This window comes from Panthera tigris, chromosome A1 (assembly GCF_018350195.1).
Source record: "Panthera tigris isolate Pti1 chromosome A1, P.tigris_Pti1_mat1.1, whole genome shotgun sequence".
Lineage (NCBI taxonomy): Eukaryota > Metazoa > Chordata > Mammalia > Carnivora > Felidae > Panthera > Panthera tigris.
Window position 1 is genome coordinate 105468517 of NC_056660.1, and position 20364 is coordinate 105488880.

Genomic DNA, 20364 nt, shown 5'->3' on the forward strand with positions numbered 1-20364 from the left:
CACATGTTTTTCTAACTTTGTCACCAAATGAGATCCATTTTTTAAATTTAAGTTTTCACCCCTATACTCCATAGATATTCATACATTACTAGTATTTCTAAAAAAAATGAATGCCAGCCATTAAGAACAACAATTGGAGAATAGCTTTGTCTGTACGTGGAATATGACAAATATGGAGTATTATGGCAATCACTCAACACAGTGTGAATCGGCCAGAATAACTAATCACGTATTCACAAAAGTTCAAATGTTCAATAAGTGATCATCCCAACAAGCAAATATTAGTTAAGTTACTCCCTGTAGGACTCTGAACTTGGAATGAAAAGAACACAGCATGTTTCTCTGTCTGAATGGTCCTCAAATCAACAAACGTCATCATCCTTTATCCCGGTGTCAAAGTCAGAGATGCAGGAGACAGACTCACCATCTCCCTCCCACTGATCTTACTTGATTCCATCAGTACCAAGTACTTCCTTCCCAAATATGCCTCCAGTCTTCCCTCTGCCTCTATTCTGGTCTCGCCCTTCATCACCGCTGCAGCAACTTTCACACTGTTGTTTTTCTTTTGTTTGTTTGTTTGTTTGTTTGTTTGTTTTGCTTCCATTCTGGTCCCCCATTACACTCTACAGAAACAGTCAAGTAATTTCATTTAAATATAAATCAAATCAACAGAGGTCATCCCCTCACAAGTCTGCAGACACTGCCACACTGTTTTCTGGTCTATGAGTTGCTCTAGAGAAGTCGGAGACCAGTTTGGGTACTTCCTTTAAAAAAATACTTGCTTATTCTTTCTTATTAGGCCAAGGTGTTCCATTTATCTTCTATTTTTATTGAGGGTTTCTGTCTTCCAGTCTACAAACTGATAGCCTTATCCATTTTAGAAAATTCTTATTTTATCTCTTTTTCAGTTCCTTTCCTCAGCATTTAGTCTGACTTCACTGAGTATCAGATTCTTTATAATCATTGCTTATTTACTGTTCTCTGACATTATGATTTGTGATTTCCTTAATCTTAACATTTGTCACTGATTTTTTTCAGTTTTATGTATGTGTGTGTGTGTGTATATGTGTGTGTGTAGAAATATATATACACACATATACATATATGTATGCATTTCCTTCTGTTAGGTAAAGTTTCAAATCCCTCTTCTGCTTCTTTTTTGAGTACTATCAACCCACTTTTTATCTCTGGTTGTCTTTACTGAACTCTTATAACTCTACTTCAAGCAACTTTTAAAAGAAGGCCCATATTGTTTTCCGTTTCTTTAGGCTAAGAAAGGATATAAATCTTGTGTTTATTTGGATAATTCTTCTTTGAAGCATGTTCACCTATGTTTCCTTATGTTTTTTCTTTTCTTTTCTTTTCTTTTCAGGTTTTACATGTAGGTACTCATCTTTCAATGGGGCCATTTCCTATTGAAACAATAATGGGGAGAGCCCAAAAAGAAATGAGTTGGTGTGAAAGACAGTTCTGTAGGAACTATTTCCTGATATCTGCTCACCAAACTCTTTCCCACTTTTTTCTTCGTCCTGGTATTAATTTTTCAACTTTTAGGTGGGGGTGTGCCCCCCCCCCCGACCTGCTCTTTCACACATAGACTCTCTGAGATGCTCACTGGTGGTTCCCACTTCCTCTCTTCCCTTCCTTCTTGTTCTCCTCCTCCGCAGGGACCACTCCTGGGCTGGAAGGCTGGGCAGAAGGTACTAGAGAAGGCTTGCCTTCAAAGACTCTCTTTCCGCTATCCCTTTCATTACTCTGAGGGTCCGCAGGAGCTCTCTCACTCACACAGTGTCCACTTCTCCAACAGGACATCCCCAACCTCTGAAGAGACTTTCAGAATGCTGATGCGGTAAATCCTCAGAAGACTCTCCCTGTCTCAATGACTTCCCGACAGCTACCTATGTGTTCATCGCTGCTTTCAACTGGGGGTAGCAGAATTTTATTTCAGAAGACCTTGTTTTCAATTATTGATTTTCTTGTTAGTTTTTGAGTTAGAAGGAGGATATTCTGTTATCTTTTTTAAGTAAGAGTTGCGATAAGCACCGGGTGCTATATAGAAGGGCTGAATCACACCTGAAACTACTATGATGCTGTATGTTAACTAACTGGAATTTAAATACAAGCTTAAAAAAAAGTGTATGGCAATGGACTTGTTCTTAATGAAACTACATTGTGTGTAATTTGCCTTTCAAGTAACATCATCTGTCATTAAGATATGAGTGTTTGCAAACGTATGTGTAAAATCACATGGGAATAGCTGAATGCTTATCTCATTGAATCTATATTGTCTAGGAGTGCCTGGATGATTCAGTTGGTTAAGTGTCTGACTTCAGCTCAGGTCATGATCTCACAGTTCATGAATTTGAGCCCTGTGTCGGGTTCTGTGCTGACGGCTAAGAGCCTGGAGCCTGCTTCGGATTCTGTGTCTCTGTGTCTCTCTGTCTGTCTCTCTGTCTCTCTGTCTCTCTCTCTCTCTCTGCCCCTCCACCACTTACACTGTCTCTTTCTCAAAAATAAACATTAAAAAAAAAAAGAAATAGAGAAACTACACTGTCTGTAAACTGTCATTCAAGTAACATCTTCTTTCATTAAGATACATGTTTGTAAAAGTATGTTTAGAAGTATATGGGAATAGCCCTATGCTCAACTCATTGAGGCTTCACTGTGTACAATGTATCTTTCAGGTAACATTCTCTTTCATTAAGATATAATACACAACACACACAAATACCACCCATACATTATTTTAAAAAAAGCTTCTACAATTAATTAGGCTTAAGTAAATTTTCTGGATTGTATAGGAATGGCTTGTCTTCACAGTTTGAACAAAAGTTAAATTTTATAATGGTCTGGGTTAACTAGCTCAATGTAGACAGCCCAGATAAATTTGTCTTTAACAGTTCATACTAATCAAATGAACCGAATCTCTCTCTAGGTTGTGCTATCTAGAAGGCCTAGAAATAACTTTTTACTGTGGGTACCTTCTTCTCAAACTATGACTGAAGGATTACCCAGGCCTGCTTGGGTTCAAGTGAAGTTCAATTTTTCTACATTTTTCACGTGCATCCTGAGTAAAGGAATGAGGTATTTCTGAACACTGACACCATTTGAAAAGAACACACACCAGCATTTGTTTTGCATGGACTGATTTAGGGTCTGTACTGCTGTTTATTTATTCAAGTCCTTGTCCTGTGTGCTAGCTAGGTCCCGACTCCATCATGTATGTCTGATTTCGCACACCTCTCATGTTGCATGGAACAGAACAGGCTCAATGTCAGTCTGTTACTATTACCTGTTACCAGGACATAGCAAAAGACAGAATTTGAGGAGGAGATTTCTCCTGCTATATTTTCAGTTTGGGAAATGGATGGAATATTTAAAAGGCTAATTCCTAAAAATCAAATAACAAATTAGCATCTATGCAAATTTTAATATAGTTTTTAAAATTATAAATGCACCCTGTTCATTTGAAAATCTAAAAGATTCAAAATCAGGTACTATTATTCAGTAAAATATCCCTTTAATTCGAGTAGATTCAAAAAGACTCTAAAGATTCAAAGACAATAAGAAACCATAAGAAAATAATACAACAGATACATGTGGCAGTTTCTGATATATTTAAAATTTGTATATATTCTTGGAAAAGGGCTTAATGTCACTTTTTAAACTAATTCACTTGTTCTTATGATAGCTTAAACATTAAGGCCCATATTAATTTTGATTGGATATTAATAAAATGAAAAAAGTACAAGACTTGGGAATAAAGGGAGAACACAACTGGCTCTTAACCTGCAAAGACACAGATCGTTATGACTGAACACCAAGCACCCTAGGAATGTGAACCTGACAGTGTTTACCTAAGTCCACAAAGACATCATGGCAACAGTTAAAGATGTGGGGGTAAAAAAAACATACTGGTCTCTTCATACCTTAATTTTCTTTAAGTATCATCTTAATTTTGATTTAATTACCAACTTTATTTAAGTATCATCATAAAAACAGATTTATAACCTAACAGATCTTACACTCTAGCTGGGGAACAGTAAAGGCAATAAAGACAATAAATAAGCAAGTATATGAGAAAGTGATACGTGCTACAGAATAAACAAAAAGTATTACCCTAGTAAATCTAGTATTACCCTAGTAATCTAGTAGATCGGTAGAGTATTTTCTTTTAAAAGGAACCCATATGCATTTTGTGGAAATCTACATCTAAACAGTTATTTTGTTTATTATAAGATCATATTTATTATCAGATCATATCTCATGTCTTCTGAAGCCAAAGATAAGGCAATTCACTAACTGCATCAACTAAAGAATAATATTATGTTTAGAACTTTAGAAATGTCCTTTTCTGGTTAATATGATCCACATTTTAGAACCAATATTAACCTATTTGCAGTCAACATCTATGCATCTGAAATTTATTTTTAACTCTACAAAAATTTTCAATTATCCTATCAAAAAGAGCTATTATTTTAAAAAGTATGACACATACATATCATGTTTTATCACATTATTTTTTTCATGCCATGTATCTTCCAAATCAACCTGGCAATGTATCTGAGAAACAGTCTAGGAATTTAAAGGGAAAATGAAATCACAGTAAGATGCAGTCTTAAAATAGCCTGAACTGAGGATCAGCATTTAATTGAGAACCTTGTGATTATGCCATGAGTTTGAAATAAAGCAGAACTTTTTAAACTTGCTTTTCCAGATATTTTAACCATGTGGCAAGTTTCATTTTCCTCTGGTTGCTGTACTTACCCATTATATTTTTAGGCAAATGAAACTGAAAACTTTATCTTCACTGCATAAACAAAATCAAATAAATAATCTTTCAGACATTACTAAATCCTGAAGGATATTTTGGAAATCTGAGATCAGATCACACATTTTAGCAATTGTGTTCAGAAAAACTAGGCCTCTCTGACAAAATACATAGGTAAAAAAAAAAAGAAAGCCTAAGTACAGATATAGAAGATGAGGAGAGTGAGTGATTTGGGATGTTTTGGTTGAGGTTAAGAGCTTTTTCCCCAACCTGGACTATTTTTATGAAATATGGTTTTTGCAAGTATGTTAATCTTAATCCCAGTTATTAATTCCAAAGATAGTCATTGAGTATCTACCACATGTTAGGTACTCTTCCAGATGCCTCAGAGACATTAATGAATAAAACAGATTTATGACCTAATGGATCTTACACTCTAGCTGGGGGAGAGTAAAAGCAGTAAAGACAATAAACAAGCAAGTATATCAGAGAGTAAAATGTGCTATAGAAAAAGCAAAAACTATTACCTTAGTAGATCTAGTCGGTATTAATCTAGTAGATCTACGTAGTATTTTCTCTTTAATACGAACCTATATACATTTTATGCTAATTTATATCTAATCTAGGAAAGCTATATAGTATGATAAATACTATATAGTATATAGTATGTCTTCTATAGAAAATATTGTTGCTTTATCAGAATCTCCGTAAAATCAAACTGGTAGTCATATCAAAGATACAGAATTTTATTATCCATACAAAACAAGGGATTAAAAGTGACGTTTCCACAGTTTCCATATTAGAGCTGACCTGTGATAAGTATAAAGAGACAAAACACTAACAGCTGACATTGCTTCTATATGCAATTCAATGAAAAGTTGCTAATCTACTAAATTGCCGGTTCATTCCTTGGGAACCCCTATAGCTGTGATTGGAAGAGTTTTGAAAGAGACCAGTTTTTAACATTTATAAACTAAAAGGTTTTTAACTTTTATAAAACTACAAAACTAACCAAAATCTTTAGAAGCCACCATCAGCAAATTATTTATAGCAAATTATGCAGAGCACCTAAATGGTTATTATTCAGTAAATTGAAGGTATATGCAAGCTTCCCAAACTACAAATCTCACTTGAGTTTGGAGATACTGGACTGGTTTTCCACAATATGCCATTTACAGACATTGGATACATGACATCTGGCCTGTGACGCTGGTTACTAACATCAGTTCGAAAGACTTCAGGAATCTAACTTTGTATATGATTTCATTATAACAAATAAACCCAGCTCCTCATGTCTCAAATATGAGTAATATTTCTCTGAATAAAAGTCATTTTCCATTTTCCTGTGATCCTTCTGCCACTTGAGAACTCATTACAGAGCTATTTCCAAACTCTAAAAATGGGTTTAATATACATATGATATCAGAGAAGTGGCAAAAAAAAAAAAAAGGGGGCAAGAATTGTGGCCGCTGAAAATTAATTAAAAAAATTATCCAGTACAAACATAATGTTTGGCTACTTGGGTTGGAGTCTACTGTTGTAGCATGCTCGGGGCCCCAATCTAACCCTAACATATAAAATATTCACCAAGATGTGGTTGGGAAGATTGCCTGGAGACCAGATTGCAACCACTTGAATTACAAACTCTTAAAATTGTTTTTATGTTTATTTATTTTTGAAAGACAGAGAGATAGAGAGCACAGGCAGGGGTGGGGCGGAGAGAGGTGGTGGGGGAACACAGAATCCGGAGCAGGCTCCAGGCTCTGAGCTGTCAGCACAGAGCCCGATGCAGGGCTAGAACTCACAAACCATGAGATCATGACCTGAGCCGAAGTCGGTCGGATGCCCAACCTACTGAGCCACCCAGGCGCCCCTTGAATTATAAACTCTTAACTGCATTCACCTACAGAGTTCACACTTTGCCCTTAAAGATTCTATTAATAACAATGTCAGGCCATTCTCTTCTCCCTATTACCTAAAACCAGATTCCATTATCTTGAAGGAGAATACAAGAAAGAGAAAGACTGTCCAGGGTATTTACGCATGTATCTTTCAGGGGTTGTGGAAAGGAGCGTGTAGTGCTGCCTGGATGAAGATATAGGAGTGGTTTCTCTAATTATATGAGATATTTTAATCTATTTATTTTCCCCAATTTTTCCTACTATCTCTTCTCTTCTCCATTTATGTCAAGAGCTGAAAAATAATTATCCATTAGGTGGCTAACAAAAAGTCATCTCTAGTCAGGCTTGCTGATGAGGCCCTTCTCAGGAATGGTGGGAGGTTGAATGGCATTAGGTATTAGTGGCAGATGGATCGTCGGAGTGCAGTGAAAGGAGACCCACACGTGGGAAGTCTGTGCAAACTCACCTTGGCAAGCTCCGGTCCGGATGTTGGGGATAAAGCCCCGTCGGCAGGGCTGAGGCTGGGCAGGACACATCTCACAGGGGTGGCCCCAGGCCCGTCCAATGGTGGCACAGCACAGAGTCTTAGTGCAGACAATGCCTGTCAGCTGCCCTTGGCACATCTGGTTGTTGACCTGAGTGAAACAAGGGCCTGTCCTGTAATCTGGAATGTGAAAGAAGATGGAAAGACAGGTTTTATGACCATACGCCAGTCTTACACCAGTAGCTCCAAATACATAAAACAGAGGCTATTACTTCTGACTCAAGTGTCTAAAGACAAAAGGCTGGAAAGTTTCATTTTGAAAAATACCTAATTTTTCGCTCATGAGGAGTGCATTAGGAGACTTCAATGTATTTTACACTAGACACTGTAAATGGGTAACTCAAGGGCTGTGTCTGGGCCACAGATGTGTTTTCTTGGCCTGCATAATGCTCTGAAAGAATTTAAATTACTAGCCAACATTTTTAAATTGGGAAATTCGCATGAAATTTCTATTTCTGGCTTTTCTTGAAAAGTTGGAAGATCTGGCCACGCTAGGCCTGCCGTGCTACATGGCAGTGGGGGAGTGAAGTGTGTCCTTCTCTAGGACACCGAGATCCAGCCACCCCCTATCCTGATACTCTCCACTCACTGACATTCCTCACCTCCACACTGATAGCACCTGCTTTAATGACTCTTTACCTAGCAAAGATTTTCCTTCCTGACTGGGTGGACACGAGGTCAGAACATTAGAAGAGAACCAATAATGACATATCCTTCCGTATCGCAGATATATTTAAACAGTCTGGCATGTCTATAAACATTAAGTTCTAACAATCTGATTTCTGTTTTCATGTCAGCCTGTTTACTTCTATAAGTTCAGCTAAATTCACCTAAAAAGACTGTACTAACAAGGCCCATAGTCAGGATTCTTTCTAGAGAAGTTAATATTATATACAACCTCTGTTCTCTACAAGATGGCTGCACCATTGTTGATCTGTTATGATAATAACATTAGCAAATGCATGCCACAGATCATCTACAGACTGACCTCTATGCATAGTAAGGACAATCCATGGGGACTGTTGCATCTCAAGGTGTAGACCATGGATCAGAAACATATACACTACCTGGGAGGTGACTAGACATGTGGACTTAGGCCTCAGCCTCCATTCACTGAACGAGAATCTACATTTCCACAAATACTCAGAAGATTCATACATAACTTCAAGTTTAAGAAAGACTGATCCAGATTACAGGCAACTTGAAAGCTAGGCATTCTAACTCTATTTTGCTTTCTCCTATAACTCACCTCAAGGAACCTTTTAGATGACCAGTATTTACTCTTTTAAACAGAACTGAATCATTAACCAAACAGTTTTTCATTTGAGAGCTGCTGTTGCTCTTTCGAGAGACACAGGAAATCAGAGAAAAGTGAGTTTCCTGAAGACTGACTAATGAAACAATTCACATTTGTTATAAAACTACAACAGAAATATGTGAAAGAGGCTCCCCCCCCCCCTTTCACGGAGACTGTATGAATACAGTTGATTAACTCTTGGGAATGTAAGATGATAGTCAGGATTTCCTGATAAGCCCTCATGCAAATGACATAATTCCATGTGAAGGGGAAAGCCAGAACAAGTTTACTTCAGATTTCCAAGAACAAAACAATCTCACATTCAAAGGAAGAAGAGTCAATAATATTGGTAAGATTTTTATGAAAAATGTACTGGAAAAAGCAAACTTGGATATGACTTCACACTCAAAATGCTAAGCTAGAAAAACTGTGATATCATCTGAATGCTATCGTATGACAAACACAACTTAAAACCACATAAACTTTCCATTTTTTTAACAAAGACTAAGGCTTTCTCCTAGAGAGGAAAAGCATATTTTTAAAGTTTAATATGAAGAAAAAATCTAAAATAGGTAACTTCTTTACCAAGCTGGATTAACACTCTGTTACTCTGCAGCTGAACTTCAACAAAAATAGCTCATTTTAATCCCTTACATAAGAACAACAGATGTGCTGGCTGCAAATGCAGTATACGTGTGGATATGTCAACCTTATAAACAAGCGTGCTTCCCACACCACAAATTGCCAGGTTGTAAATTTCTGAAACCTATCTACTGTCCTTCACATAACACATTATTTTGCCATTTTAAATTAAATACTAGACTCAGTAAATTAAATCAAGTTCTGAACCAGTGGGGATAAGTCTGTTTTTCACAAAAGATATAGAACTCTTATTTTTCTGTGGATTCTTGCTCACACACCTTACGTTCACATTCTGTATACTTTTAGGATATACCCTCTCTCATAATCCTATCCTTAAGTAAGCCGTGTTGTCTGGAAATTCATTCCTTCTTCTAACTTCTAACTTCAACACCTTCTTAAAATGATGTCCTCTCAGTCTGGTCTCTTTGGAGAAGAAGATTGTCTGGACAAGGAGAGCTGTTTATTCTCTGAACTGACCTTTCCTGTTGAAGGCTCTAATGAAGCCAACCCCCTCCCCTCCTGGAAAAAGAGCCTACCATTACTTATTTCCTTTGTCTACCCTGTATTTGCCACCTTACAAACTGTGCAGAACTATTTTCTTACAGGACTACATTTTGCTTTCTGGTTGGCAACTGATTAGTTTAAAAACTTAAATTACTGGGACACCTGGGTGGCTCAGTCAGTTGAGGGTCCGACTCTTGATATAGGCTCAGGTCATGATCTCACAATTTGTGAGATCTAGCCCCACACTGGGCTCTGCGCTAAAAATGCAAAGCCTGCTTGGGATTCTCTCTGTCTCTGCCACTCCCCTTCTCTCTCTCTCTCTCTCTCTCTCTCTCTCTCTCTCTCTCTCTCTCAAAATAAAACATGAACATTAAAAAAGTAAAATTTAAAATTATCATGTCATTCAAGAATATACTAGTATTACAAGTTAGTATTCAAGAATTACTAACCTGTAAAATATGAACAAGGATCAGCTCTTGAAAGTGGATTTAGATTTCTTGCTCAGATTAAGTAAAACACTCTGTCCCAAACTTGGCTACCATTTTAATTACAGTCAAAGAGCCCTAAAACAATTTGGTACTGTAGAAAAGGATCGTGCATTTTTGTCATCAAGTTTTCAGCAGGGGCTAACTATTATTGTATACCACACCACCCATTCATAGTCAAGGACATCCTCACAGTGCATTAGCAAAGATTAAAAGGAAAGAACTGCTTAGCACTTTAGGTGTGCTGGGACCAGTGGTTTAGAAGCAGGTACTTTCCTTATTACCATATGACCAAGAATATGTTTTTAAAAAGTAGCCTGTGAAACACAAATACTGTTATTTTGATTTGTTGATATCTAAGTGCAATGTAGCATCTTAACTTGTTTTCTTACAGTTTCATTTTTACTCCCATTAAGCAACTGGTGCAAAGAGAAACCTCATCAAAAATTGGCTGCTCCCTGCCTTTTTTTTTTTCAAACAACATCATTAAGGTTTCATGCATGGGACATAAATTCATCTATCTTAAATGTACAATTCAATAACTATTAGTGAATTAATTGAATTGTGCAGCCATCAGTACAATCTAATTTTGGAACACTTGCACTGCCCCAAAAGGTTCCTTATGCCCATTTCCAGCTTCAGTCGACCACTAACCTTTCTGTCACTATAAATTTGGCTTTTCTGTACAATTCATGTAAGTGGAATCATATAATATGTGGTCTTTTCTGCCTGGCTTCTTTCACTTAGCATAATGTTCTAGAGGGACATCTGTGAGATAGTAGGGTCCTAGTGTTTCGATCCTTTTTTACTACTGAATAGCTTTCCACACTGCATCTGCTAACCAATCAGTTGTCTGCTGGGTTGTATGGTGAATTTATATTTAACTTCTTAAGAAACTGCCAAACTGTTTTTCCAAAATAGATCCACCATTTTATATTTCTATTAGCAATGAATGAGGGTTCCAATTCCTCCACATTCTTGCTAATATTTTCTATCTTCTATCTTTGTTATTATAGCCTATGTTACCATTCTACTTGAAATAAATACAATTGAATATATTTGGGAATTGTAATATAATTTCACAAGTCTTTTTAAGATGCTTACCAGTGTTAGATAACCAAGTTAAGCATTACTGCTGTACAAATAGACAACCTTTGAAGAGGTCTCCAGAAGGTAAAGACAGAAAGAAACAGGTATGGGGAAGGATCTGGGATTGAGGGGATAATATTTTTTGTTGTTGTCATTTAGTTTTTTTGCTTATTTTTTATTTTACATTTTTGTTTTGTTTTATGGAAGAGACAAACATTTCTGAAAGCCGTTGGGAATGACCAAGCTGAAAGGGAAGGCTCATGATTAGCGAAGAGAATAATAATTTCTAGTATAAGATCCCTGAGGAGTCAGCCTGGTGGTGAAACTAGAATGTGCAAGGGGGTTATCCTTAGGAGAAGGAAAGCACTTTTTCTTGCAGTCTGAGAAAGAAGGGCAGGATGCACAGAGATGTAGGTGTATTTAGAGTCGAGGAAAGTGAAACAATGTCCTTTCCCACACCTTCTATTTTCGTTTTGAAACAGGTGGTGGAGTCAGCTGGGACTCAGTTATTTGGGGCTGAGATGGCAGTGCACCCACCAGGACAGGGAGCTGATGTGAGAACCCGGCGGGCTCCCAGGTGACAGCCAAGGTACCAGGGTTTCCCTAGGGCAGATGAACAGGATGTCCTGATATAAGGATTAATCTGCCTCTCTGGGGACTTTCCCCAGCATCCTCAGGCAGCTGAGGGGCTCACTCAGGAGCTGGGTTTATAAGGCGTAGGGTTTTGTCTGTCAGATGAAAAAAAAAATTGGAATGGCCAAGGAGTTGAAGGTATCGTTACACGTATTTTACAATAATAAACCATGAGATCTGTGCTAGATGAAACAGGAAATGGGGAAAAGGAGGACTAATAAATTAAGAAGTGGGAGAAAGCAGGAAGATCAATGGACTAGGTGTCTCCATGAGGCTTCACATGAAGGGAAAACAGTCACAGTGACAGCAAGACATCAGCTGCCTGTGTGACTATAGTATCATTCACTTAACTGCCAGGAGGATGCAGTAAACTACACACTGTATAATTTAGGGAAGATAGCCCACATACTGTAATGCAAATGTCATCCCCTGGAGTTGTGTAATCGATGGCCCCTTTAGAGGCCATCTACTGTAACCACTAGTCCAACAATGCCATAAGATGTCCAGAACTCCATCCATTCCCACTTTAGTATACAAAGAACTGCCTGATCCTAGAAAGCACATGAAAATATGTGGGAGTTTCCATCAAGCTGCACATTATTTCGAGTTAGGCAAGAAGGCATTTCCATTCTCAGGAACCAAAGAAATGCAATGTGTAGTCAAGTGATCACATTGTGTGGAAGCTACAGACACGAAGGAATATAACTAAGAGGCGTGAACTGTGCGTAATTAGTCTAACGATCCTGGCTTTGGGATGGTCTCCTTTCAGTAATGGAGTTTCTGACAAATAACATTTTTTAGTGCATTCTATCATGGTTTTAATTGAGAACCTGGTCACTGCACCAGCTAAAACCTTTGATCATAGACATCACTGGAGCAGGGAAGGAAACTCCGAAATTTATAAGGGATGATAGAACAGTTTCCTTAGTTTCAACAAAGTCTGCCCTGAATGTTTACAGATCCGGATTTCATGCTCATCAAATATTCAGAGTTAAATACACTCAAGCAACTGAAATGATAATAGTCTTCCTGGATAGAAAAGCACCCATCTGCCTCAGAAAATTTTAGAATTCAGTACAGAAATGTTTAAGAAAATCAAAGCCACTAAATTAATATTTTTGCTTTATGGAATCCGTGAAAAAATTATGTACCTGTAATGTTTAACAGCTTTTGTCCCTGTCCATCAGACTGCCTTGTAACCACAAAGTAATGAAGTGACTTATTTAGAATGATAGGTTTTTAAAATTTTTAAATGTTTATTTATGAGACAGAGAGATACAGAGCATGGGTCGGGGAGGGACAGAGAGAGAGGGAGACACAAAATCCAAAGCAGGTTCCAGGCTCTGAGCTGTGAGCACAGAGCCTGATATGGGGCTCAAACTCACAAACCGTGAGATCATGACCTGGGCCGAAGTTGGACGCTTAACCGAATGAGCCATCCAAAGGCCCCTAAAATGATAGTTTTTTAAACTTAAAATGTGCCTACGCTTATATACAGGATTGAACCATTTAAGTGAACTTAAGTGAACTTATAAATTTATATTTATATAATATATGTTTATATATTAACATGTTCATATTACAAATTTATGTCATATATTATAAATTTCTATTTATAAGTTTGAGTATTTACATTTACTTTTTAATTACCTTTTTAAGAGTTACTTGAGTGCTTACAAGGGTTTTTAAGTTGCACAATTGAAGTGCTTAAAAATTATATGCATTTAATATAAAAAAGGCAGTTTAACAGATATGGAGGTGTTTCATTAACTACGTATTAAATTGGAACCAAATATTGTTTAAAGGCCTTTTAAAGTGACTACTAAAATCTGCTTGATTTATTAATAGATTATAGATACTTATAAGTTGGATTTAGAAGTTCAAGGGATATACCCTAAGGAGCTAAAAGCGGGGACATGAAGAAGTATCTATGCATGCAGGTTCACAGCAGCATCATTCACAAAAGCCAAGAGGTGGATGCAACCCAAGTGTATATTGACAGATGACTGAACAAACAAAATACTTCCAATAGAATACTCTTCAGACCTAAAAAGGTAGGAAATTCTTACACATTCTACAGGACACATGAACCCTGAGGGCATTATTCTGAGTGAAATAAGCCAGTGACAAAAGGAAAACTATTTTGTGATTTCACTTACATGAGGTACCTATAATGATCACATTTATAGGGGCAGAAAATAGAACAGTGGTTGTCAAGGGCTAGGGGGAGAAGGGAGTACAGAGTTGAATAGGAATGGAGTTTCAGGTTTGCAAGATGTAAAGAATTCAATGGATGGACAATGATCACCACTGTTGTATAACAATGTGAAGATACTAAAAGCACTGAACTACAGTCTTAAAAATGCTTATGATGGTAAATTTCATATTACCTGTATTTCACCACAATTAAAAAATATATTTTTTAAGAGCTCAAGGAATAATCAGGCTTTTAAAGCATATTTACGTAAAGCAAACCTGAAGTTTTAAGACCAAAATAAACTGAGTCCTTTTCATATACTGAGTCACCAGCGAGGGCACTGAAACATCCCTCCCTGGCAACCCTGACCACCTGCCTTGTGATGGAAATGTATGTTGCCACAATTGATCAGAATGCACACAATACTGCATGGGTAATCTTCCACATGTTTACCGACTACATGGTTGGATCTCTGTAAGGTAAAGTCCTAGCACTAGAAATGCTGGGTCAAGGGTCCAGTTTGAAAAACACCAAACATACTCAGAACTGCTCTCTGAAGACAGACTCATTCTCACACCCTCTCCAACACAGAGTAGAGGTGACTGGTGTGATTTTTACTTACTTAAAGGGAGAAATATGGTATCTTGTTGTTCTTGAATTATGAACCAATTGTTCCAATTTTTTGGCAACAAATGGAAGGAAGTTAACTCTGTAGCAGGCACTTCATATTATAAAACCCATTCTATAAGTTACCTCTTTCAATTCTGAACTGCTAAGAAAGTATTTTTGCCATTATGGCAGAGGAAAAATTCAAAGTCAGAGATTAAGATCCACATGGAGAATGAAAAATTAGAAAAGTGAAACCGAGATTGAACTTAAAGGCTCACCTCCCTCCAAAGCCCTGTGCCATCCACATTGTGTTCATCAAACCCAAGACACAGGTCATCGCACCCACAGCTTATGGTAGCTTTGCCCTCTCTTAGCAGACCAAAGCCCTTCACCATATTGATGACTACTGTCGCAATCCCCCAAATGCCTCCTGCCTCCCCCAGGTACGATCTCCCAACTCCCAAATATTCCACAAGCCTAATCTCGCTTTGCTTCCGGTTTCTCCCAAAGATGAATCTCCCAGCCATGTTCAGTTAGGGAGAAATTCTTTCTCTGTACATTGAGAGAAACATTAAAGGCTTTTACTTCTGCAAATAAATGAGTAATTACTTTACCACAGCTGTACTGCATTTTGTTTCTAACGTAATACCATTATTGAAAATCTCAGTGGAACATAGACTCAGTAAAGAAGGGACCCTTTCACCATTCTCCAGTCTTTCAAAACACAGGACTACCACCAACATCAAAGAACTCTGCAAGAATGAAGAGGCAGGAAAGATAATTAGGTGCTGGCCAATGGTGCAAACAAAATTGCTATCTTTGATGTCACATTTCATAAGGTTGAAGGCCATCAACGATGTGGTCCTAAAATTCACGGCCTGTGAACCGAAAGGGCACTGTCCCGAGAGCAAAATCAATTAATTTACTTCATGCATAACAAAAAAAATGCTGAAGACTAAAAACTAAAAAGATCATTTAAGCAGAAGGATATTGCCACTTTTGAAAAAGAAACTTAAACAGAAAAAATTTGTCATAAGTAATGAAGAGGCCAGAGACATAAATGATTAACACAAAAGATGGATCACAGGCCAGACAAATCAACAAAGTACCAAATTTTATGATGTCTAAGAAAAACACCTAGTACAGTTCATTAGGCAGGAATGATTCCAGGGAAAAATGGTACATGCTCCCAAAACATTTATCCATTATCATTAAAGTCAGATACAAAATCAGTGGGAACCAATGCTGATATATCGCCTGATCCAAACACAATGATGTCACCAAGCTCAATCACAGTGGCAGTGAATAAAATGTTTAGCACAATTTGATGATAGCCTTTATACACTATTGTGGATTCAAGCTACTATTTTCTTACTGAAATTTCTGCTTACATCATTTCTTCGTGAGATATTTGTAAGGAACCATACATACAGTCACACATGATAAATCACGCTCATCCCAGGAAAAAGGATGCACAACCTGCTCTGTGATTCTGTCCTGACCAACAACTTCTAGTGTCACAACGTTAGGTGTTAGAGAGGTGAGGAAACCTCCTGAGGAGAAAGTGAATGTCATGTGATTCACTACTGGGGTTTTAATTACTTGGGAGTTTGAGGGAAATGTTGAAGAGCATAGAAGACCACTGATCATAAGGGCTTCTAAGAGGACATAGGTAACATCTGTCGACCGATCCATTAAACTTGCAAAGGGGGAGGCCCCACCTCTGTGACTTGTTTCCTAAACAACAGCAGGTAGTCAACAGATCTCTGCAGGTAGTGGTGGTCTATCATGGCTGGTGGTCTGCACTGGAGAAACCGGTCATTCTTGGTTCCCTGCTTGGAGCTTTATACCTGTTCCTTATACATAAGCACCAGGAAAGGCTCAGGAACAAAAGGATACCCCAGGGACACTCGGCAGGAAGGTTACAGGAGTCTCATACCAGCTCAGTAAAATAACAATGAACATACCTTACACAGCTGCAAGTCTGTAATTGCCAATAAGCCCATGAAGCCTGACCAGAATGGGTAGTGTGGGAACTTACCTTGCGGATACACAAATACAGATGGAAAGACTGAAGTGTTTCTTTGGCTCATGAAGGTAAAACCCTTTCAACATCCAGACTCAACAGAAGGAACAGAAAACCCAGCAGTCGCTGCTTCCAGCTAAATTAGTTGTCTAGAAGATCAGATGGAAGAAATAGCTTACAACACCACAAAATCTCTAAAAAATTAATATCCTAAGTAAAAGATTAGACTTCACAGAGACTAGAAATGAGAATATGAATAATATGAATTCAAAATAAAATTTAAAAAATAAAGAGACTAAAGAAATAGTAGGAAAAACTTTCCTAAGCTTAAATAAACAGTAGTTTTCACCTTCTGGGTAAAAGGGCTCATGGTGTCCTAGACAAGAATAATGAAAAGCAAGAGACATGCTCCAAAGAAGAGCTTCCTGCGATCTCTGTATATCTCTGAACCTCAGATTAAAAGGAAAAACTATTTTTCTGTTTCTAGAGAGGAAAAAAAAAACCAAAAAACAAAAAAAAAAAAAACACAGATTGCCTACAAAGAAGATGAATTGGTGTGGCATTATTTTTATCCTATGTGATATAGGTAATTAAAAATACAGCAAAACAACATTTACAGGTTATGAATTTATAATATTTGAGAAAGGATTCTTCAAATAAGAGTCATAAGATACAACTTAATAACAGCCTGAAATAATGTCAAGAATTGGGGGAATGGGGGGTGGTATTTGCCATAATGAAGACTTGGAAATGAATTATTCCTAAGATCTTCACTCAGGACTTGGAGATGTAAACATGAAAAATGTCTCAGGGTAACAGGAATAGGTATTAGTTAATTTCAATACTGTACAAAAGTTATGAGAGGAATAGAAGTTTCAATATAATGGTGAAAGGACGGTGAGCACTAGTTTGATGAAGAACACAGAATTTTTTAATCAAGAAAGAAGGGCAACAGAGACAGAAAAGTAAAATATAATTGACTACAACTAAAAATTACAACAAAGATGAAAAGAGAAAAGACACAAAATATAATGACATATACATTAAATAAAATGGTATGAATAAACCATATATATTGAAATCATAATATGAATATGCTTAGTTTCTGATCAAATAATTGGTAATCTGATTAAAATAACAAAATTCAGTTCTACTCTGTCTATAAGAAAAGCATCAAAATGAAATGACAAAAAAAAGAGGGTGGGTGATGGGTATTGAGGGGCACCTGCTGGCATGAGCACTGGGTGTTGTATGGAAACCAATTTGACAATCAATTTCATATTAAAAAAAAGAAATGAAAAAAAAGTAGAAGACAGACAAAAATCATAAAAATCATAAATGAAATAAAGTGGAAGAAGCAATAATATCAGACAGAGTGGAAGTCAAGAACAAAAGGCATTAACCCAGGCGAAAAAAGAATAATATAAGGCTAAAAATTACAATGAAGATTTGTATGCTTAAAAACTGCAGTGAAACACCAAGAGTTAAAAGTTCTAGAAACACAAAGAGAGCTCAAAGGCATAAAGGAAATCTTTTCAGATGTGCCAGGGCAGGTAGACATAAAATAAATTAGAGGAACACAATCAAAAAGCTGGCCTTAACAGGCGAATTTGCAACTTTGCAGCACGTAAACAGAGAATGTAATATTCTTTTGTTTTCAAGGAACAGCCATCAAAGTGATCGGATATTTAACTCACATTATTTCAGTAAGATTCAACAGATTCCTGGTTTCTCTCTAGTATCTTCTCTCACAGTGTGAAACTGAAACTTGGTACAGCTCCTTGTGTAGATGGATTTTAGGTAATGTGGTTGGGAACCTCACCAAAAAGGAACAGTGTGTGTTCTTTTATTAAAGGATCATGACCAACTTTTTAAACCGTAGAAGCTGTCTGTGACATCAAATTCAGTATTTTGGAGAAAGAAATTTTAGCAGTTATAAAATTTCACACCAATGTGGTTTGTTGTAATCTATAGCTGTGCTGTCCAAAACAGTAGCCACTTAGCCACATGTGGCTTTCTAAATTTAAACTTTAAATTTAAATTAAATTAAATAAACATTCAGTTCCTAATCATACTAGCCACATGGCAAGTGCTTGAGAGCCACATGTGGTTAGTGGCTACTGTACTGGCAGCACAAAGAGCACTTCCACCATCCCAGAAAGTTCTATCGATGCACGTTGGAGTGGCGGTCTCCCAACACCACAGGGAAACGGGGAATGAGAAAGCGTCTGGTAGTGAGGCAACAGTTCTTTACAGGAGGTCTGTGCAGTGCACGATACCCATCATTTCAGGTTATCTGTACAAGAATTGCTCAAAGTCACACAGATGGTGTCTAACAGAGCCAGCATGTGAATGACAAACATATCTGACACCAAACCCCATGATCTTAACCCCCACACTCTGCTACTTCCCAGTAGTGCTGATAGTCGTGTGTATATACGGAAGGCAGTTTCTGTGCTCGATCATTGGTTCCTGCTCTGCATTAAATGCCCTTTCTGCAGGCATTTATTTTTTTTGTTTTAGGATCATAAACCTTTCATTCAGCTAATAAATGAAGCTCAACTTATTAAACGCTTCTCTGACCACTGTGATATGCCTCCAAAGCAAGCCACCATGGTTCCCCACAGCCGCGTGTCTGCCCAGATCTACACTTTCTACTACTTTAGTGTGCAAATACTTCGCACGTATGGACATTCTGTTTCAGCAGACGCTCTGTGGCATCATGGCACAATCTACTTCAAAACATATCAGCAGCTTCGCTTTTGTTCTCTAAATAGGTGGACTCCAAATAAGTATCACTTAACACTGGGAGAGGCTTTAGTGCTGCGGTTGGACTAGAAACAATGCTCAGTGTCCACGAAGCCTGACACAGTATCTACAGAATGCAAAACCTTTCAAATTTAGTAAACTTCCAAATAATCTGTAGTGTTAGGTAGGTGCTGGGCTTTACTGTCCGCTTCCCAAAGGTATCCAGGTCATTCTAGATGATACATATAAATGCATTCTGAGAACTGTCAAGTGTTATTTAAATTTATTTGTTTCTAGGAATGACTTTTAGAGATGATGTGATATGATCGTGTGATTAAACAGAAAAGGAAATAAAGTCCAAAATGTTTCTGCAACTGGCCCCAAGTCAAAATGATCTGATGTAACGACTTAGGCCTCCTGACTCATTCTCTTGCAATATTCAACATAAAACGGTAATTAGGAGCTTACAATTGATGGCATCTGGGGTGTCAAAGGCTTTTTATGACAAAATTGCTGAGCTGAGAACCAGAGGGATGGTCTAACTCAGTATTTCCCACAATGAGGTCAATGAAATAGCAGTTCCAGGGAATAGTAAAAGTATTACGTCAAAGAGAGATTCTGTGGTCAAATACATTATAGAGTTGAACAAAGACAGAATGTGTGTCTGAGTGTGAGTGTATGTGTGTGTGTGTGTTGGGCGGGGGGAAACCATAGGACTTTCAGGAGCCCTTACTATACTTATGTGCATTATAAACTGCCAAGAGGAGGCTATAGCAGGCAGTGTTCAAAATTTATTTGCTCGTAAAATATTTTTATTCAATAGCATTCCTCAAAACTAGTGTGGGATGAACACACTTTGGCAAACACTTATCAGCAGATGAGTCCCTTGTCGTATCTTCAAACATGGCTGCCTCAAAT

General features: G+C 37.5%; 1 protein-coding gene across 1 annotated transcript in view; it reads right to left on the reverse strand.

Moving 5' to 3' along the window:
* FBN2 (fibrillin 2) overlaps positions 1-20364 on the reverse strand; it is a 255813-nt gene that overhangs the window by 177487 nt on the left and 57962 nt on the right. The window contains exon 6 of the mRNA XM_007087821.2: positions 7139-7336. Within this exon, the coding sequence (XP_007087883.2) occupies positions 7139-7336 (198 nt within the window). The remainder of the gene's footprint in view (positions 1-7138; positions 7337-20364) is intronic.